This window comes from Chlorocebus sabaeus, chromosome 2 (genome assembly GCF_047675955.1).
Source record: "Chlorocebus sabaeus isolate Y175 chromosome 2, mChlSab1.0.hap1, whole genome shotgun sequence".
Classification (NCBI taxonomy): Eukaryota; Metazoa; Chordata; class Mammalia; order Primates; family Cercopithecidae; genus Chlorocebus; species Chlorocebus sabaeus.
This window is the reverse complement of record NC_132905.1, coordinates 14,507,764-14,530,941: the sequence shown is the minus strand read 5'-3', so window position 1 is coordinate 14,530,941 and position 23,178 is coordinate 14,507,764. Positions and strand designations below refer to the sequence as shown.

Genomic DNA, 23,178 nt, shown 5'->3' with positions numbered 1-23,178 from the left:
CCTGTGAGGGACTACATGAAATCATGTGAGTCAAGTATCTAATAAACAGTAAGACAGTCCCTGATGGCAAAGATTTCCAATCTATTAGAGAAATAAACACATTTAACAAAAAACAGATTGTTCTAACCAGAGAGATGCAAGGAAAAATTATTTGGGCGTATGATAATTTGAGAATAAAAGCACACCAAGTTCAATAATAATGGGTCACTGGACACACCCTCCAAGGGTGAAACTCACTTCTGTACTCAGTTTTCAAAGACAACAACTCCGGAAGTAGCGCAATCCTGTGTTGCCAGACCAGCGGTGGTGTGGAAATGGGGTCCTGTTGCATGTCCCTCTAACTTCTGAGAGAATTGCCAGTACTGCCAAATGTCCAGAGAGACAGACATTCTAGCCTCATCTAACACTGCAGAAGTATGATATCTGGACTGGATAAATGTCATGAGGACACAAATGTTCCCTTACTCAGTACTATACAGGGGAGAGCGCTCTGGAAGGGCAGTCAGTACTCCCTGGTTTCTTCACCTAACTAGTGAAGGATTTTGGCAGGGTTTAGGTAAAGAGTCACATGATCAAGCTGCACCATCTTCCCCAAGATTATATGTACCATGTACGAAAAATGGAAACAGCATAAAATCCTGCCTTTACTGACAGAGCCACACATGAGTCGAGTGAGACTCTGTGTGCGGATTGTGTGCAAAACCTACCACCACGTGCAAGACGGAAACTGCAGGGTTTCCTCTCCCAGGTATGGCTCAGAGCTCAGGCAACTTGACCCAGTGCAACCACAATTTGTCTAAAAGGCTCTGAAATGTCATTCACTTGCTCTTTGCAAACAAGAAAGGAAGTATCAAAAGCTTACCAGTTTGCTAACTACAGTCCTCTGTTGCTAAAGTGGTCAGCAGAGGAAACTGATAAATTAGGATGTGGTCAATTATTTTAAGGAGAGGCAATTCTTTTAAGAGAGGCAATGCTTTCCCTTGATTTCCTATGCACCACAGAATAATTCGCATTTGCAACATTTGCAAAGCAATTTCACATTTGACAGTGAACTTCGAAAAATCTTGTAACCTATTAGAGAAGGAGAGAGGACTGATTTAGAGGGAGAATTTTTTTTTAATTTAAATATTTTAAAATATTGGGCTTAGATGAAATCATTAAGAAGCCACAGGAGGCTGGGTACGGTGGCTCATGCCTGTAATCTTATAGCACTTTGGGAGGCCAAGGCAGGTGGATTGTTTGAGCTCAGGAGTACAAGACCAGCCTGGGCAACATGGTGAAAGCCGTGTCTACAAAAAATACAAAAATTAGCCATGTCTACAAACAATACAAAAAATGAGCCACGGTGGCTCACACCTTTAATCCTAGCACTTTGGGAGGTCAAGGCAGGAGAATCACTCGGGCCTGGGAGGTCAAGGCTGCAGTGAGCCAAGATCATGCCATTGCACTCCAGCCTAGGAGACAAAGTGAGATGCTGTCTCAAGAAAAGAAAAAAAGAAAAAAAAAAAAGCCCGGACACAGTGTTTCACATCTGTTAATCCCAACACTTTGGGAGGCTGAGGCAGGCAGATCACCTGAGGTCAGGAGTTTGAGACCAGCCTGGGCAACATGGCAAAAGCCCATTTCTACTAAAAATACAAAAGTTAGCCAGGCGTGGTGGCATACACCTGTAACCCCAGCTACTCAGGAGGCTGAGGCAGGAGAATTGGTTGAACCCGGGAGGTGGAGGTTACAATGAGCCGAGATAACACCACTGCACTCCAGCCTGGGTGACAAGAGCAAAACTCCATCTCAAAAAACCCCACACAAACCCAGAAAGCACATCAGTCCTCAGTTAAAGAAATAAGAGGCAAATCCTGAATCCTTAGCAAAATGAAATTCCAGAATCTATTTTTTAAATAAAAACCATCCCTGGCTGAACTACAGAGGCCTCAAGAGAGTCCCATTTAATCATGTGGAAGTATTACTTCCTTCCTGTATTCAGTTTTTGAAAGAGTTAAAAAGAAAGAGGCCTGGTACAGTGGCTTATGCCTGTAATCCCAGCACTTTGGGAGGCCGAGGCAGGCAGATCACTTGAGGTTAGAAGTTCAAGACCAACCTGGCCAACATGGTGAAACCCCATCTCTACTAAAAATACAAAAATTAGCCAGGCATGATGGCGTGCTCCTGTAATCCCAGCTACTCAGGAGGCTGAGGTACAAGAATTGCTCGAACTGGGGAAGTGGAGGTTGCAGTGAGCCGAAATCACCTGATGCACTCCAGCCTGGATGACAGGAACAAAACTCCGTCTCAAAAAAAAAAAAAAAAAAAAAAAAAGGAAAAAGGAAAGTAGTAGTTATCCAGTCACTCTTAATGTATTATGCTATAGTTTAAATGTCTGTCCCCTGCAAACCTCATGCTGAAATGATGACCCCAATGATGGAGGTGGGGCCTATAGGAGGTATCTGGGTCACAGGGGCAGATCCCTCATAAATGGCTTGCTGCTGTTGTAGTAATGAGTGAGTTCTCCTCTATTAGCTCCCACAAGAGCTGGTTGTTAAGAACAGCCTGGCACTGCCATCCTCTCACTGCCACATTGCTTTCTCTTACCACACACACGGGCTTCCCCTTCCGGTCCACCAAGAGTGGACGCAGCCTGAGGCCCTCACCAGAAGCAGATGCTGGTGTCACACTTCCTGTATAGTCTACAGAACCGTGAGCCAAATAAATCCTTTTTCTTTGTAAATTACCCAGTCTCAAGTACTCTTTTATAGCAACACAAACAGACTGAGTCATATTGTTAACAAAAATGAACGAGGATTCATTTGGCAAGAGCTTTTTTAGCAGTGAAGTAAAAGCCAAATCCCTCTTTTACAATGCACTTTTCCCACTGAAAATAATTATTGCAACTGAATTTACCTCTCTTGGGAGGAGACATTCTAATCAGACGACCTCTTTACTAAAAATATACCTGAGTCATTTACACTGCTGTTCCTCTTGGCATAAGCACTCCGAAGCACCTGCTCATAAACCTGAGCACCGATTGTTCTCACGTTGTCCCGGATCAGAATGCCTTGAGCTTGCATCATGAAGAGGTAGGTGTTCACTGCATAAAGTAAAAAGGAAGGGGAAAAAGAGGTGGATTCAGAAGCAATCATTTTAAAAAAAACGTACCACATAGCTACGGATTTTTTTTCTTTTTGGACCTTTAAAGCCTCTTTTAGTTCTTTTAAAACGCTACACGACCATAGCTCTATTTTCCATACCTTTCAGGACACCAACATCCTTCGGGTAGCTAGTAGGGCTTAGAGGAATTTCTGTCAATATCCAGCAGTTCTAGAAAAACCATAAACTTAAAAAAAAAAAAAATTCCATCTGGTCTCTAAATACCCAATCTGTATTCTAGCACTCTGATCATCAGAAACACCTTTATGAACTAGTTAAAACTTTTTTTTTTTTTTTTTAAAGGTTTCTGCTCTCTTTAAGTTCACCTTCTCAGAATTAGTTCATGGTTCTTCACAGAGGAAGAAACCACTGACTCTCTGCCTGCTAGAAGCACTGAAGTCATGGTCTGGTCTTAGCAACCTTTTCAAAGGGGTGGACTGAGGCTCTAACCACTTACCCTTGGGGGATTTGGAAAGAAAAAGGAGTAACGAAAGAGTATTTGCAGTCCTCACTATCCACCCAGCCAGCCCAAAAGTCCAAAGCAATAGGGAAAGAGCACAGTCCAAGGTCAATTAAAACATGCTCTTAACAAATGAGTGTTCAGATTAACCTGCCAATCTTGTCTTCTTTGGAAAGTGATCTCCACTTGCATTTTCCTGAAGTCTCTCTATGATACAAAAACTAGAAAGTCACAAACACACCAAAATGTAATTCCTATATTCTACTTGCAAACTCCACTGCTATGCCATCTATTTTCAAGAAACAGTGAGATTTTAAAACATAGTTTCTTAACCAGTCACTCTAATTCCCTCAAATTGCCTTTGTCATTGTGAAAGGGGGATGTGTTACAAGGGTGGAACATTTACAAACCTAAACTCTGTGGGTGTCTGGGGGTGGATTCATCTAACCACTTGGCTAACCTTGGGACCAGGTCCCAGTGCCTCCTCCACACTCCATATATCTGGCCTTGGGATGTGGATTCTGGCTCTTTGACAAGATACGTGGCTGACATTATGTTTCATCACTATTAAAGCGGTATCCTGTATATAATGCGCAACAAACAATGACTGAATGGAATAATGGACGAAGTTTAGAAGTCACTGTATTTCAAGCTAGTACTTTTGGTGCTTTATACTGGAAATGACAGAGGTGGGGTGGGTTAGCATAATGTCAAAAACCCCACGTGGCCAACATTAAATAGGGACATGAAATCTTTCAAAAGATTTCAAATCATCTCTAAGGTATATCCCAAGCCATAAAATAATAAGCAAAAAGGACCAGTGTTCAGAATGCTTTCAGAAATGAGGTATCACTTTCCAATGCGGCCTTGCATTGGTTGGGAGACAGCCCTACGCTTAACTTCTGGCACAATCGGAGAATAGATCAGATATTGTGTTTAATTCTCTAGTAGCTAGGAAAGATTTTAAGGAAAAAAGATAGCTTCCAATTATTAAAAAAGCGTTAACTGTGTGAAATCTCTGAAAGCAGGAATAATACCTCATTCTACATTTCCAGCAGATAGCACACTGCCAGTCACAGTAGGAGGGCAGGCCGCAAATACTTGTTAAACCTAAGACTTAAACTTCATCTAATGTCACATTTCTAATTCAGTCCTGTGGTTTTTTTTTTAATCATTTGGGCTGTACAGTAGGTTCCCACTGCCCTGAAATCTTCCTTTCATCCCCAACATATTACTAAACCAGTTGACTTATTGAAATTTTTGTATAAAGCTTTTATTGTATTTATTGTATTTATTGAGAATCTTGTGTAAAGCTTTTAGTTAGGTGCCACCAATAATTCACTACCTCCTTTCCTCTGCACTGCAAAGGACACAATGGCTTAGTCCCTCCTTTAAACACTCTCCCTTTCTTAGCTTTGAATCCCAACTGGAGGATTCCTCTAGGGCCGTCATTCTCTAATGTTTCCCACCCATCCGCCAGAGTGCTTTTAAGAAGCCTGTTTCCTAGGTCCCACTACCCAGACTGATGCAGCTGGTCTGAGTGGGGCCCATGAATTTGCACTTGTAACAAGCTCGCAGGTGACAAAATGGTGCTGGACTAAGGACCACACTTCTATAACCACTGCTCGAGGGAACTCCGGCCACATAATAAATGTAAGCAACATCTATTGAGCACTTAATTACATAATTCCTTATCGCATTTAATCCTCATAATTATCCTAAGAGGCAAGTAATACTATCCAATTTACAAACAACTTCTAGGCTTCAGTTTCTCCAAGTATCTTCACAAAGGTCAACTGAGAGCACTAGGATTTGAACCCGGTGTGTCTGTGCTCTTAACCACTAAGCTTTTATACCTCGCTCATCCATGTTCTAGCCACAACCTCACTCTGAAAGATTTCAAGCACCCGCATGGCTTAAATGATTACTCTTAAAGAGATAGTTCTCACATCATCATCTCCTGCACGAAGCTGCCAGATGGATCTTTCTTGATCTCTCTTAATTACAGAGTTATCCACACAGTTCCTGCTCAAAAGCCTTCTACGTCTCTTGCCTTTATCCTTGAGCAGCTGCTACAGCAATGGGTCTATTCTTCCTGCTGTGCAAATCCCATTAATCCTTCAAACACCAGTTCACAGACTTCTTGAGGAAGCTTTCAGTACTGTGTCAGTCTTCCCCGTTCTCCAGTTTCTGTGCTGGTCTATTACAGACTATCAAAACTTGGATTTGTTTCCATGTTGACTTAGTTAGCTAACAACTGTCTCGTGTTAGTCTCGTCATTCAACTAATAAATTCACATAAACCACATATTATTTTTTCTAATTATCCAAAGGAACTAGCACGATGCTAAAAAAATAAAAACTGAGGGAGTAAAGATTACCAAACAAAAGGAAATAATCACAAATCCACAACTTGGGATTGGATGGGATTTTAAGGAACACTCGTCCATATCATCTAATGCTTCCCACTACTGGGGAACTATGACCTCCAAGAACCCAGAGTCAACAGGGAAAATACAGACATCAGCAAAGAAAACCTACTTTGGTTGGGTCCAAAATGTTTCCCAGTCACTTTTTTTTTTTTTTTTTTTTTGAGACAGAGTCTCACTCTGTTGTTCAGGCTGGAGTACAGTGGTGCAATCTTGGCTCACTGCAACCTCCACCTCCTGGGTTCAAGCGATTCTCGTGCCTCAGCCTCCCAAGTAGCTGGGACTACAGGTGCATGCTACCATGCCCAGCTAATTTTTGTATTTTTCATAGAGACGGGGTTTCAGCCTGTTGGCCAGGCTGGCCCAGTCACTTTTGCCCACTGGTTCTCTCTCAACCTTCCCCAGCCACCATCTCCTGCTCAGGCCCCTTCTGTGTGTGCCCCTCCCATATCACAACTTCACAACTTCATCATCATAACCTTATCATCACAACTTCACTCCCCATCTAGGTTGAGCTCTCTGAATACTGGCCCAGTTGTCTACACACACAAAGGGTGGTGACTACACGAACAGAGTGGTCCAGATGCAGTCGGATGAGTCTAGAAACACACAAACCACCAGCAGCCCTGTTCCATCTGTTACCACAGATCTGTCAAAGCAAGCCCCTTTTTGGGATTCACAATGCACAATAACTGAAGGCCCAGAAACTCCCAGAAGAGAGACGTTTAGTTATCTAGCCTGCCCTTTCCCAACCCAGCACATCAAGTGAGTCTCTGCAGAACTTACTTTGGAAAATTCAGCTTCGGATATTTCTATGAATAGACTTTTTAAACTTCCATTACATGGTTAGGTAATCAATCAATCAATCTTTGCTGAATGTGGTTGGTAAACAGCAGTCACATCCTATTACTAATTCATATCAAGCTTGCTAGAGGCAAAATCCCCTTAATCTTATTAGAGATGCTAAATTGCCCTTCTCCTGTGCAGTGCTCATGCAGTTGGTTATACAGATCAAACTGTAGGACCTTTCAGGTGTCTCTATTAAAAGTCTGGTTACTGGCTGGGTGCAGTGGCTCACACCTGTAATCCCGACACTTTGGGAGGCAGAGGCAGGAGGATCGCTTGAGGCCAGGAGTTCAAGACCAGCCTGGGCAATACAGCAAAACCCTGTCTCTACAAAAGTAAATTTAAAAAATACTAGCCAAGTGTGGTAGCGTGCACCTGTAGTCCCAGCGTCTCACCCAGGAGATCAAGGCTGCAGTGAACCATGATTGTGCCACTGCACTCCAGCCTGGGTGACAGTGAGATGCTGTCTGGTTAACAACAACAAAAAAGCAGTCTTGTTAATAAACTTAGGCCATGGCTCTGGCCTAAACTAGGAAGTACATATGCATACAGATATTGTTTTCAATCTAAATTATCTCATTCAAAATTCACGTCTCTGTGAAGTACATATCATCTGGAGTGTTTAATAATTTTAGAATAGGAAGTTGAGTCCTCCAGGGGCAATGTGCCCACGGTCATATGGTTAGTGAAGTCAAAACCAGAGAGGTGAACTGAGGTGCTGCATACATTTTGATGAGCTTTGTTTTTTTTTCTTTTTTTGTTTTGTTTTTTGTTTTGTTTTTTTTTTAGGTGGAGTCTCCTTCTGTCGCCCAAGCTGGAGCGCAGGGGCGCATCTCGGCTCACTGCAACCTCCACTTCCCAGGTTGAAGCGATTCTCCTGCCTCAACCTCCTGAGTAGCTAGGATTACAGGCACCCACCATCATGCCCAGCTAATTTTTGTATTTTGGTAGAGACAGGGTTTCACCATGTTGGCCAGACTGGTCTTGAACCCCTGAACTCAGGTGATCCGCCTGCCTTGGCCTCCCCCAAAGTGTTGGGATTACAGATGTGAGCCACCGCACCCAGCTAACTTTGAAAATTCTGAAAGCAGTACTTTCTAATAACATAGTCCTGAGCAGCAGTGGCTGAATCACAGTTTAAAAAAACAATTTTAGGCCGAGATCATCCTGGCTAACACAGTGAAACCCTGTCTCTACTAAAAATACAAAAAATACAAAAAATTAGCCGGGCATGGTGGCAGGCACCTGTAGTCCCAGCAACTTGGGAGGCTGAGGCAGGAGAATGGCGTGAACCCGGGAAGCGGAGCTTGCAGTGAGCCTAGATCGCGCCACTGTACTCCTGCCTGGGCTACAGAGAGACTCCGTCTCAAAAACAAACAAACAAACAAAAATTTAAGTTGGTGTGCAGTGGTTAAATCCTCCAGTTTCAACCAGTCTCTACTGAGCCCCTCCTTTACTGTGTGCTTTTTAGGCACAGTACGAGGGCACTGGAGGCCAAGCATGCATAAGGCAACACTGAATAGATAAGTAATGTATAGACAAAACTCAACAAATTACAATGCAGTGTGGTAAACGCGAAGACAACATTTAACACAAATTCACACTTACTAATAATTTGTTTTACACTTTCATGAGACAATGTGATTATTCTCCAGCCTCAGTATCTAGGAGGAGGGATCTCTCATCTATAACCATAATTCAGTTGAGAAAAATAAGCCCCACTCAGGTCTACACAATTAGAAATTTCCATCCAGATGCCAGTGTTAGCAGCCTTGGGCCATGGCTTAACTGGAGAGTTTCCAGGGCTAAGGACTGGGTTTCCTGCCCTTTAGCCATCTCTTGGCCACACAATGGTGCCTTTCTTCCTCTCTGCTTCTGATTCGAACAGGAAAACCTTCTCCTTTCTCACTGATCCTTAATGTGTATCCTTAACGTTTGCTGTGGTTGGCTTGGTAAGCTAAAACAGGGTTCAGAACCAGAAAAGACACCATTCTCTTCCAGAACACTTTTTATAATCTGTGTCTCCTCCCCAACACATGCAAACATACAATACACACATACTCACACCCAAACACCAATCACCCTCCTCTGCTTTGGTTTTCTACTTAACGTACTACATATTTTAAAATTTATCTCGTCCCCCATGAAAACGTGAGCTCCATTAGGGCAAGGCTGTTGCTTACTTCCTTTAATGCTGTACCCCCGGTGGCTAGAACAATACGTCGGGAACACAGAGGATGCACAATAAATATCTGAATGTTTTTTAAAAAGTAAGTTGAGACAATATACAATTGAGTTTTCTGAACTCCAGGAGGCATGGAGATGGATTTCAAGCCCTTCTCTTTATTTTGCATTAGCCCCCTCCTCCTTTCTGAGAGGAACCCAAAATACTGTAAGTTAACCAGTTTCACCGCACTAACCTGTTTCTAAGAAAAGCTGAGTAATTCCTTTCCACCAATTGAGCAGCACTACCAAAAAGATTAGCTTTTCCCCAAAATGTTGTTACTCTCATTCCTCATAAAGCTTTTAAAAACATGTTCCACACTATAATACACAAATTTATTCAAAACCTTGTGCAATAATATTTGTAGTAGAAAAACACTGGGGAAAAAAGCCTAAATGACCATCCAAAGGAGACTGGTTGAATAAATTTTTATACTCACTCCCATCATGAGACCATAAAAAAGAATGAGAAAACATTTGTTATAGTCCAAAACTAGAAAGAACTCAGAAGTTAATTAAATTATTTGTAGCCTATTCCAATTTTGGAATACTATACAGCAACAGGAATAAATAAACTAGAACTGCATGCATTCACATAAATAAATCCCACACTTTATGTGACGCGAAGAAGCCAGACACAAAAGAACACATGTGGTATGATTCCATGTAGATAAAATACAAAAACACGCCCAGCTAATAATCTACAATATAAAAGTCAGGAGAATGGCTACCCTTGGGTGCAGGAGAGTCGAAGGTGGCTTCTGGTCATCTTATTTCTTAACCTGGATGCTGGTTATTCAGATATATTCATTTTCTAAACATTCACCAAGCTTTTTGCTTACGTGTACACATTTTAATGTTATATGTCAACAAAATTTACCTCCCCCAAAAATAAGGTGAGCAAAACCCATGAACTGACTTCCAAGACATATTATGCTACTTAATAAAGGGAAATTGATTTGCACTCACATATTTTTACCAAAAAAAACATAGGAAGAGTAAACCAGAAACTAATAAAAACACAGGGGTAGGACTGAGGCCTGAGTATACCTTTTATATTTTGGACATTTACATATTTAAAAAATTATCTAGCTGGGCATGGTGGCACACACTTATGGTCCCAGCTACTTGGGAGGTTGAGGCAGGAGGATGACTTGAGCCCAGGAGTTTAAGTCCAGCCAGGGCAACATAGTGAGAATTCATCTAAAAAATATATATATGTGTGTGTGTGTGTGTGTGTGTGTGTATGTGTGTGTGTATATATATAAAATGGGCAAACCCTAAACTAAATACAAACACAAACAAATAATTCTAATAATACATCATACTGAAAACACAACCCACAGAGAAGTATTTCGATACATTCTTTGAGAGATATACTGTAAGAACAAAAAGAACCATAAAGAATCTGGATCTCTGTTTAGCAGGTCTGTTGATTACAGTCATATTTGAGTCATAACCATGACATGGAAATCAACGGATGCTACAACTCTCAGGTGAAAGGGTTGTTGAAGAGGATAGTCAAAACAAATCCTCAATGCACCACCCCACAAATTACATGTTGATCACAACTGACATTTGCAATTTTGCTGCGTAAGAGGAAGATCTAGCACGTCATCCCTTTACCAAATGTCTCAACTCAGCAACCCCAATATTAGAACAGCCTACAGTTCCAGGCTCCTAATGCAATGTAAGATATTTACTTCCTACATAATATTCTTGCTAATCTACTGAAGAGGAAACAAGAAGATAAATCTAGAATATGGGATATTCTTTTTTCTTTCTTAAGAGTTGGGATCTCACTCTGTCACCCAGGTTGGAGTGCAGTGGCATGATCATGGCTCAGTGAAGCCTCCAACTCCTGGGCTCAAGTGATCTTCCCAACTCAGCCTCAGGAGAAGCTGGGACCACAGTCAAGTGCCCCCCTCCCCAAACAGCTAACATTTATATTTTTTTAAAGATGAGGTATCCAAATACAAATACACACACACACACACACTTTCTCTCTCACTCTCTCTCTCTCTCTCTTTAGATTCTTCAGGCTGAAAGAATATAGGATATTCTACAAAATAACTGATTTGGACCAAAAAAAGGCAGGGGCTATTCTAGATTAGAGACATAACTAAATGCGATACATGAACTTTGACCAAATTCTGAGTAGAAAAATCAGAATGCTAAAATAGACATTTTTGAAACAAGTGAGAAAAATTAAACATGGAATATATATCAGATATTACTATAATATCTGATATATATTTATAATAATAATAATATTTATATATTATATATAATATAATATATATTATAATATATATTATATAATATATAATATAATATATAATATATATAATATAATATATATTATAATATAAAATAATATTATATTTATAATATAATAATATTTATAATAATAATATTTATAATAATATCTGATATATATTTACTATAATATCTGATATATATTTAATCATAGTGTTTAATCATAGTGTTGTGGTTATGTAGAATGCACTTATTCTTAGGAATGTATATTAAAGTATTTAGAGGTTTAGCATCATGATGTCTACAACTTTCAAATATTTCTAAAAAAAAGTGTGCATATGCACATATGCATGTATGAGCTTAGGTATGCATACAAAAAGTTAAAGCAAATGTGATAAAATGCTAAAAACTGGTGAACTCAGGTGTACAGCATATATTTATTGTACTATTTTCTCAATGTCTACAGATTTGCAGTTTTTTTCCAAAAGAAAAAGAAAAAGTTGTTAATTAATGTGTTGCGACTCTCAGGTTAAGTGAGTTACTGTTCTGCTGGACTTCAAGCTTTCTCCAAAAGGAGAAAAGTAAAGTGGCCACTTACTCTCCAGGAGTGGCCAAGTTCCCAACTTTATTTAATGAAGAAACAGAGCAGGGCACAGTGGCTCATGCCTGTAATCCCAGCACTTTGGTAGGCCTAAGCAGGAGGATCACTTGAGGCTAGGAGTTTGAGAACAGCCTGGGCTGTTCCTACTGAGGCTCCATCTCTACAAAAAAATTTAAAATCAGCTGGGCATGATGGTGTATTCCCAAGCTACTTGGGAGGTTAAGGTAGAAGAATCCTTTGAGCTCAGGAGTTTGAGCTGTCTTGAGTTATGACCATGCCACTGCACTCCAGCCTGGGCAACAGAGCAAGACTTTGTCTCTCAAAAAGCAGGGGGGCGGGAGTAGTGATAATAATAATGAAGATACATCATGTCCCAAGGACTTTTTACACTTCTATCAAACACCAGCCACAAAGAGATGATGAATTTTTTTATAAATGTTACAAACTGTAATTCAGATATGCATTCATTCAACACTCATTATATACATATGATGTTCCAGGACCGCCCTCTACTTTAAGGATAAAGAGATAAAGTAAGACACGGTCCTTGCCATCACCTTGCAATGGAGGAACAGTCACCTTTGTTCAGGGGTACAGGAGAGTGGCTACTAGATCATATGGGAGCAGGGGCCAGGAAAATACTCTCAGAAGAGGTAATTTTAGAATATGGTCCTGAAAGAAGGGCACTGAAGCAGGAGAGGGAGCAGCATAAATGAAAACAAACAGCCATCCAGGGGGAAACACATCTGAGGAGTTAAAGAAGTTTCGTATGGCTGGAGCGAAGGTTATATATGGCAAGAACATGAGAGAGGAGGCTAGAAAAATGGGGGGAGCAAGAGAGAAAGGGCTTCATGCACTTTACTTAGGGTCTGAACTTGATTCTCAAAGCCATGACATTGCAGAAATGGTCCAGGACTGGATTTCCAGTGGACCAATGAGTAGGTATCAATCGGAACAAGTAAATCTAACCTACTCAAAATTCCTGACTCCTGATTAAGGACTGAACTTTTTAGTATCCACTCTGAATTCTTGGATGAACTACATAAGACTGTGTATATAGAATCCCCCTGTTGGTTAATAAAAGTTGGAAGCCCGAATCTTAGCAAACATTGTACTTTCTACACGAAGCAATGCAGAGGAACACCACATCTCCATGGCATGTAGAGTGGAGGGAAAATGTCAAGACATAAAGCCAGGGACAACTGACCAGAGTCAGAAAGAATGACACTCAGCAAAGGTGCTGCTTGGTGCTCAGTGGGGTCTTGTTAGACTAGGTTTTCTTTCCCTGAATTTACTCACATCACCTATCTTTGTTCTCAATACCGCTCCCCCCAACGCCCACAGACTAACAAAGGTGGGATTTATAACAGAGTCAAATAAATCCCAGAAAAACACTGGAGCCAATCTATGGATCAGAGGTTCTACCTCTTTAACATGTCCATGCTTTGACATAAAGAACAGAGAAAAGGGAAGAGAATCTAAAGAGAAGAGAAGCAGAAAATGAATAAATAGAACAGAAGGCTCCCTCTCATGCTTATGCTTGCTAATGCTATCTCCTTCCCCCATATACAAAATACACAGATAAGGCACAATAAAAATTAAGGAAAAACAAACAAAATGTGTCAAAGGAATGCTGAAGTTCAATTTCTGCCATGCTAGAGTATCTGCAAAACCTGCATTATCTTTTTAGACCAATATTTTGTGGAAAAAGCACAACCTGAAAAATAATTGAATGCTACTCCCAGACAAGCAGATGATCAGTGTTCACTGCTCTGCACAATAGGTAAAGAAAGAATCTGCTTATTCTGCTTATAAAGAGATGGATTCCTATACAAATAAAAATGCATTTATTGAGTCCTTATGTGCCGGTACCTTTCCAAATGCCTGTGTTTTATCTCATTTCATCCTCACAATAACTGAGAGGCAGGTTGTTACCATCATTTTAGAGATGAAAAAACTCAGGTCTGAATATGCAATCTGATCATGTGGAGCCAAGATTTCACAGCAGGCTTTGTCTCCAGAGTCCAGGTTTTTAACAAACGTGCTCTACTGCCTCTCAGATGCTCAATCCCCTGAATCCACAGCTGCTATGCTGCCCACACTTTCTTTGATTCCTTTTACTTCGATCTTTTTGAAGTGTTTTTTTTTTTTTTTTTCTTGTTTTGTTGTTGTTGTTGTTGTTGTTTTTGACAGGGTCTTGCTCTGTCACCCGGGCTGGAGTGCAGTGGCACGATCATGGCTCACTGCAGCCTTAACCTCCCTGGCTCAAGCAATCCTCACACTTTGGCCTCCCAAAGTGCTGGGATTACAGGTGTGAGCCACCCCACATGGCCAATATTACCTGGATCTTTACTGTCAACATGTCCTATATTTCAGGCTTCCAATATTCCACTCAGGAGTGGGTGCCAATATTCATACTATAATGCATCCCCCAAATTTTATAAGTTTGAAGCTCTAATGTGAATCAAGAATTTTTGCATTTTAAATCTGCTTAAAATGCTGGATACTCATACTATGCATTGGAAGACATTAACATACATTTAAGAGAGAAAACACAGCTTTTTTAAGATACAAGGAATTTTTGGCAGCAAAATTTATACCCATTGTCTTATCTATTTAAATATTTTGGAGCAACTGTGTGACAATTTTCATACAAAAAGTGTTTAAAGAAAACTGGGGTGAGGGGGGACACATATACACACATTAACAAGGTAAATAATCCAAAAATTATTTGGGGGGAAAGAAAAAATTGATTTGAGGAATCTTTTGCTTTCCTAATCCTTCTCATTTGAGGTGGAAAAATCACGAAGTCATTCATAGGTTTCATTTTGCACCCTAATTACTATTCCCAGCTATTAAAAAAATCCAAGTGGTAAAAATTAACAGCTATGAAGTACCCTATAAACATTTCCACTGACCTATTCGTCTATCATCTGTTAAATTATTAAACTGTACATAAGATTAGACACGAAAATGCTGTCTAAACAGATATTAGCTGGCTGGGTAGCCTATGGTAAGCACTTTACTGATCTAAGCTTCAGCTTTGCTTCCCCCAAAATTCTTAACAGCATGACCAGCTACCAACCCTCAGAAGTACCCATATCTACACGCACAGCCACATAACCTCAGTATACGCTTGGGTGGGAGAAAACTGTAAATGGTACTATTCGCACTGAACACCTACATTTATCAAAACATCTCTGAGGAGAATGGGTGGGGGTGGGGGGCGTCAGGGTATGAAGGATGTTGCTGATTGGAATGTGCTAGAGGCACAAGACCAGCACTGCCGCACTCCTCTCTGGAACTGAAACCAGAACAAAGGCTCTGCTCCCCTCCCTCCGCACCCCCTCGTCCTAATCTCTGCCCTTCACCCTCCACTCCCCCGACCAATCCCTGTCCCTGATTTGCCCTGTGGTTACAGCCTCCCGCCCCCACTGACACCTCCTCTGTATGAACGCACTTTTGTGACGCCTGCTCATACTAAGCTTTTTTTTTTTTTTTTTGAGGTAGTGTCTCGTCCTGTCACCCAGGCTGGATGGCAGTGGCACAAACACGGCTCACTGCAGCCTCGACTTCCTTGGCTCAAGCAATCCTCCTGCCTCAGTCTCCCGTGTAGCTGGGACCACAGGCGCACACCACCACACCTAGTCAATTTTTTGATTTTTGTAGAGGCAGAATCTCACTTTGTTGCCCAAGCTGGTCTCAAACTCCTGGGCTCAAGCAATGCTCCTGCCTCAGCCTCCCAAACTGCTGGGATTACATGTGAGAGCCATTGTGCCCAGCCAATACTAAGCTTTAACGTCCCTTTCCTAGCTTTTCCTGGTATCATCCCGCCTCCAAGATTAGAACTGCCTACACCTATCTTTGGGTTCTTTCTCAACTGATATACCAACTTCTATTCATGACCTCTACAAATCTGAGCATGTCTCTCTCTTCCAATAGGCTATAAGCTCCTTAAGAATTCAGACAGTCTTATTCATTTTGTCATCAACATCTGATGAATAGTAGGCATTGAGCTATTTATTAAAGAATTACATAGGCCGGGCATGGTAGCTCACGCCTGTAATCCCAGCACTTTGGGAGGCCGAGGCAGGCGGATCATCTGACGTCAGGAGTCGTAATCAACCTGACCAACATGGAGAAACCCTGTCTCTACTGAAAATACAAAATTAGTCGAGCATGGTGGTGCATGCCTGTAATCCCAGTTACTCGGGAGGCTGAGGCAGGAGAATCACTTGAACTCGGGAAGCAGAGGTTGCGGTGAGCTGAGATCGCACCATTACACTCCAGCCTGGGCAACAAGAGCGAAACTCCATCTCAAAAAAAAAAAAAAAAAAGAATTATAGCTTGGCACACAGATGCTGTGATGGCCAGAGGAGTTGCCTTGCTTTTTTAAGGTAGAAGTATACTGGTTTTTCTGCAACCACAAAAGAAAAAGTCTATAAGCCAGAAAAGGTCACAGTGAAATTGATACTTCACCAACTGTGCTGGTGTTCATGCAGACTGGTACAACCCTTTGGGAAAACTATCTGCAAATTCAACAGTAGTCATAAAAATGCTCATACCTTCTGAGCTAGCAATTTCAAGGAAAAGTATCCTAAATATGAGGCTATTCTATGCACAAAGTTTTTAATTACATTATTTCTAAAAGCAAAATCTTGGAAAACAACTGAAAATCAACAATAAAAGCCAACCAGCAGCCCTCAGTGCTGCTCGGCCTACGGAGTAGCCATTGTTGCTTTTCTTCTCTAATAAACTTGCTTTCACTTACTAAAATAACAGCACATAAACTGTGACACAAAACTTGATGGAATCTTACACATTTTTAAAGTGAAAGCTATGCAACCTTATCACCATATACCTTATGTATAATATTTAGCATAGACTATCACATTTTTAACAACATGAAAAAAGTTCTGCTATATCATGACAACTCTTGCTAAGGAATAAGAACATGCATCAGGCTAAAAAAGACTTGAGGCAAATTTACCAACCTGCTTCGCTGTTAGGGAGTTAACAGTGACGTGAGATGACTTTTTTTCCTTCTGTTTTACCAATGTTCTTTACAACAGTAATTTTTTTTTTTTTTTTTTTTTTTTTTTGAGACAGGGTCTTGCTATGTTGCCTAGGCTGGTCTCGAATTCCTGAGCTCAAGAGATCTTCACGCCTTAGCTTCCAAGCAGCTGGGACTACAAGCATGTATCATGGTGTCTGGTTGAATGAGGGTTTAAAAGAATGCAATTCTATAGCAAAAGTTGAATTTCTTCAACACTGAAATGCTATCTGCCTACAACTAAGTTTCTTCTAACCTCTTGCAAACATGTAACATAAAATGTTAAGTTGACACTACAAGCTACTCATCTAAATGAGCCAAAAGACTGATACCTGTTCTGCCAAAGCCTCACCAACATTTAGAGGCTTTGGCGGAACAGGTATCCCATACCTTGTTGATGGAAACAAATTGACACAACCTCTAGAGAGGTTGGCAATACAGATCAAAGTGAAATGTTCATACTCTAACCCAATAGCTCCTACTTTCAGGTATAAAGAAATAATTGGATAAATAACAAGTGTGTTCAAGGCTATTTATCTCAGTGCTATTTATAAAAGCAAAACTCCAACCTATCTACGCACCAAAAGGGTCTAGAAAAAAAATTATGGCAAAATCAGACCATGACAAACTAAGCAATCACTGAAATAATGATTATTGTTTTAGAAGTACTCACTACTTAAAAATCATACCGTGCAGGCCAGCCCTTTGGGAGGCCAAGGTGGGTGGATCACATGGCAAAACCCCATCTCTACAAAAAACACAAAAATCAACCGGGTATGGTGGTGTATGCCTGTAACCCCAGCTACTCGGGAGGCTAAGGCAGGAGGATCACTTGAACTTCGGAGGCGGAGGTTGTGGTGAGTTGAAATCATGCCACTGCACTCCAGCCTAGATGACAGAGTAAGACTCTGTCTCAAAAAATAATAATAATTTTCTGAGATTATGTCTGCATTTGTGCTTATAAATAATTTATGCTAGGAGCAGTAATAAAAGCAGAGATGAAGCTATTGATTGAAGACTGTATATACATTTATATATACTACATAGAGTATATCACATTTGTGTTAAAGACACAAAGGAAAATATATGCCTAGAACAGTTTTAGAAATTACTTATCAAGATGTTCAGTGTTTTATCTCTGTGTGGCAGAATTACAGGCCATCTGCGTTGTCTTTTCTGTGTTACAATGCAACATTTCCATGAACATCAGAACACTGTAAGATAATGAGGTTCTCTGTTCTAGTGAAAAACCGCAGTAACCAAATCTGTTTAAATCAACTGACCCAAAATTTCAAAGTTTCTAAAGTTACTGAGACCCTCTTTTCACACAGCATCTACTTTATGAACACACTTCAGGAATGCTGCCTTTGGGCAGGGTCTTTTTCTTTTCATTTTTTTTTAAACAATAATCAATACATTTTTGTATGGCGGGGGAGCACAAAAACACAACCTTCTGCCTTAATAAGAGTTTCCTCCCCTCCTCATTGCTCCAGACCCTAATAATTCCCCTAATCTCAAACTGTGATTCTACCCCCAAATTATCCTACCCCAAATGATTCATAATGATCCTAAAGCTCTTGGTGCTTCTAGCTTTAACTTCATCAAGCAAGTTTCCTCTATCTAGCCTACCATCCAAATGTATTCTTCCACATACTGTTCTTTGGTCTCCCTCCTGATCCTCTTTTGGAAAGATTATTCTTCATGTCCCATGGGGATAATATATTTTAATCACATTATTGTTAGCCTGGAAGTTTGTAACACACTAATGGGGTTATCTACTCGTTGGGAATTTAAGTGCTTCCAAGAAGGCACCATTCCAACTGATATTAACATCCAAACTGTCAAACACAGGAAATCAGAGCCATGCTTTCCATAAAAAGGCAAAAGATGCCAGAGAAAGCACTTGAAAATTTCTAGCCTCTAAGGCACACACACTTAGCAAAACAAAGTCTTTCCTTAACACTTTGTGGGTAATGAAACTCTTCCTCTCCTCCAGATGGCTTGTCTTTTGCAAATATCAACTTGTAGTCCTAGAAACGGGTTCTCTGGGCCATGCAGAATGCTGGATTATTTTTCTGTCATCTCTTATGACAGACAGACTCTGTCACTTGATCAGACATAAACTTTTCTTTCTTTAGCTAAGTAATGTTCACATTTTAAAGCAATTCAAGACCCAAGTCCACAGAAACAGAAGGGCCAACCTACTCTACAAAGGAATATTGGAAGAGCATGATTGATGAAAACCTCTAAGGAGTCAGGCAAGGTGGCTCACATCTATAATCCAAGCCCTCTGAGAAGCCAAGGTGGGTGGCTTGGCCTCGGCCTCCCCAAGGGCTTGGATTTAAAAAAGAAAACAAACCAGAAAAAAAACAAACAAAAAACAACAAAATCTTGCAAAGCTACACTCTGAAAAGAAAATTAAAAACAAATTCTTCCCACAGATCTCATAACTGCAAAGGGGGAAACATCCATTCACAATGGAGAGATCAGACAGGTACCACTTAATCAAGTGCCCAAACTGGGTATCACCAACACCAGAACAAACTAAGATTAGCTTCTGAGTATTCTTGCAAAAACTTTTAATTTAAATTGAGTCAAGCTCTTAGACTTATCTTCTGGTTTGTAAAAATACAGAAGATTGGCCAGGCGCAGTGGCTCACACCTGTAACCCCAGCACTTTGGGAGGCCGAGGCAGGCAGATCATGAGGTCAGGAGTTCAAGACCAGCCTGGCCAACATGGTGAAACCCCATCTCTACTAAAAATACAAAAATTAGCTGGCCGTGGTAATGCGTGCCTGTAATCCCAGCTACTCAGGAGGCTGAGACAGGAGAATTGCTTGAACCCGGGAGGCGGAGGTTGCAGCGGGCCGAGATTGTGCCACTGTACCCCAGTGTGGGCGACAGAGCAAGACTCCAACTCCAAAAAAAAAAAAAAAAAGCAAACAAAAAATACAAAAATCAGAAAACCAGGAAACACATCAAAGTGATACTAGGCAATTCCAGAATGTAGGACATGCAATAAAACTGGCCTGAACTCTTTTTCAAAGAGTTACTACAATGAGCAATGGATGGGGTGAGAAAGCTACTAAAGACTAAGAGACATAACCAAATGTAATATGTTAATTTGGGGATGGGGACAGCTATGAATAACATTCTGAGGACCACTGGATGTGGAGTGGATATTAGAAAGTATTATGATCACTTATCGGGCTTTTGGCTAAGATCAAGTATTGAAAAGATTATGAAAGTACTGTTAATTTTCTTAGATGCAATAATAGTACTCTGATTAAACAGGAGAATATCATTTTTTAAAGAGGTGTGTGCTGAAGTATTTAAAGGTTAACTGCCTGGGTAATTATCAACAATTTAACATGGTTCAGCAGAGAAAGCAGAGCCACAGTTCAAACAAAAAAAGCAAAATAGTAACTCTTGACTCCAGATGGAGGATAATGTTTTTATTGTGTTATCCTTGTAACTTTTTCGTAAGTTTGAATTTTTTCATAATAAAAAGTTGTGGGGGCCGGGTGAGGTGGCTCATGCCTGTAATCCCAGCACTTTGGGAGGCCGAGGAGGGCAGATCATGATGTCAGGAGATCAAGACTATCCTGGCTAACACTGAAACCCCGTATTTACTAAAAACACACACACAAAAAAAATTTCCTGCGCGGTCGCAGGCGCCTCTAGTCCCAGTTACTTGGGAGCCTGAGGTAGGTGAATGGCATGAACCCAGGAGGCAGAGCTTGCAGTGAGCCAAGACTGCGCCACTGCACTCCAGCCTGGGCGACAGAAGGGAAAAGTATGGTTTGGGATGTATCTAGATTGCCAACGAAACCTAAATCAAAGTATACTAATATTAAAAATCCTGTAAATGGGCCAGGAATTGTTACAAAGGGAATAAAGACCCTGGCAATGTTCACATAAGAAGTTAAAGCATTCCAGGGTTTTTCTATGCCCATAAAGTATTATTTAGTCTTTGGAATCAAGAACTGCACTTAGGGCCGAGTGTTGTGGCTCATGCCTGTAATCCCAACACTTTGGAATTACAAAATCCTAGGAATTAGCAACTTTTCTCGGTGAGTCTGCAAATGTTACTGAACAAGCCAGCCACGGGACTGCTCATGGAAGGGGAAGGGAGGCACAAGAGACCAAGGTGGGAGGATCACCTGAGCCCAGTAGTTTAGACAGACCAGCCTGGACAACATAGGGAGACCCCATACCTATTTAAAAAAAAAAAAAAAAAAAAAAAGAGAGAGAGAGAGAATTGCATTTAGTCTTTACCTATAATGTCATAGGTGAGCTAAAAGAAGTGATAAACATATCCTCCTGTTGTCTCTCAATGGATTTCCACCACTTTCAAGGTCCAAATTCCTCATGCTTGGCAAGACTCAGAAAAGTCCATAAAACCTGGTTCCCGCCTCTGGAATTTCAGTTCTTGCCACTCCCAACTCTACCCACAATGGACCGTTCTCTGGAACCGGCTAAGATCTCAGACAATGCTGCTCCTACTGGCTAGGTGCAAAGACACAAAATCTAAGATTTCAAAAGCAAAAATTCCCAGGAAAAATAAACTATCACAACAAAAGCATGAGCTCAGGAAGAAAAGGGAGGGGATGGGATAAGAGGAGGGATGGGGACCAAACCCAGCTGTGCCTCACTTCCCCTTCCATGAGCAGCCCGGTGGCTGGCTTGTTCTGTGTGTTCAGTAACATTTGCAGGGACCAAAAAAATGACTAATTCCTAAGATTGCTATTAACTCTCAAACAAGTCAATTCCCACGCCCGCACACCCCACAGTCAAGCTGAGGGTTAAAACTCAGAAAACTCAAAGGCCTTAGGATACAGACCCTATGCTGGCAACCACATAGCTCAGAAATGCAACAAAAATTAAATTATGGTGTCCTGTAATAGATTTACACTTTATTTTTAAATATGAACAAGACTGCCAGAGGGAGTAAGTTTATCAAGGGATAAGAATCCTAACAGTACCTCCTAGTTCACTCAGAGGCCAATTAACATTTCCCACCACACCCAACAACAAGGCTCCTGGGGGTGTTCAAAGTTGCTTATGACCCTGTGGAGCTATCAGCAGGTACCTCTGCCCCAGAACCTATTATGAGCAATGCACTAGGGGCTCGGTGCACAGGGAAACAACACCTGAACTACAACTACCCAAGCAAACATGGTATCTTTGTAGGTTGTCAGGTTTCTTTGGCTGTCTGAAGATTCAAAACCTCATGTGACTATTTGATTTTTAGTCTCTTCTCACCTCGGTCTTCCTTTCTCACAGTTATTTTTAAAATCAGCAACTGGCTAATATTTGAAAATTGTCAGTAGCCAACTGTGCGTTTCACAATTAGATCACTGTTCAAAAGGAGCAGAATTTTCAACTCTAGACTTTAGTTCAACAAGCTAGCAAATGGTTATAGGAATGAGTGACTTCATCTTTACAGCTGGGTCGCTGCACTATGAGGCTACACTAAAATATACCTAATTGCTGAATTCCAACATGTCTGGTAGGCCCTCCCGGCATCTTCAAGGTTAGAGTTTTTATTACTGCATCCTCCCCCACCCAAAGCTTGGCATTTTCGGAACCCCTACACATAAAGTGACTCAGTCCACTGATGGAGCAACTGACAAATCCTTAAGGGATTAAGATATTATCAGGTAAAAAGTGACTTTTTAAAACGTACATACATATGTGTGTGTGTGTGTGTATATATATAAAGAGAGAGTTATAGGAAAGCTATTAACTATACTATGAATAAAAGAAAACTTCACTGAAAAGAAAAGTGATCAGGCAGCACTGACTACAACCTTCTGAATTCCCCCTAAATGAATCCATGGAAAGACTTTCTTGAAGGGTCTTTTGCTAATTTGCGGTTAGAACACAACACACTCAAGAAAGCGATGCTCACAGCAGGACACTAATACCAAGTAATTTTCTGAGATTATGTCTGCATTTGTGCTAAATAATTTATGCTAGGAGCAGTAATAAAAGCAGAGATAAAGTTAAGCTATTGATTGGAGACTATGCTAACCCCATCAAAAATAGAGAGAGGGATGAATGTGTGCCTTCACAACTCAGCTCAGGATATACTTGCCAACTGAGCTCCTCCTTCCTTAAGAAGGCCCACTGCTCTTGGCTACTGTGCAGGGGCTATGAAG

The 23,178-nt window shown here is 40.9% G+C and overlaps 1 protein-coding gene across 1 annotated transcript in view; it reads right to left on the bottom strand.

Moving 5' to 3' along the window:
* Nucleotides 1-23,178, bottom strand: part of B4GALT5 (beta-1,4-galactosyltransferase 5) — an 83,443-nt gene that overhangs the window by 21,090 nt on the left and 39,175 nt on the right. The window contains exon 2 of the mRNA XM_008014462.3: nt 2,951-3,085. Within this exon, the coding sequence (XP_008012653.1) occupies nt 2,951-3,085 (135 nt within the window). The remainder of the gene's footprint in view (nt 1-2,950; nt 3,086-23,178) is intronic.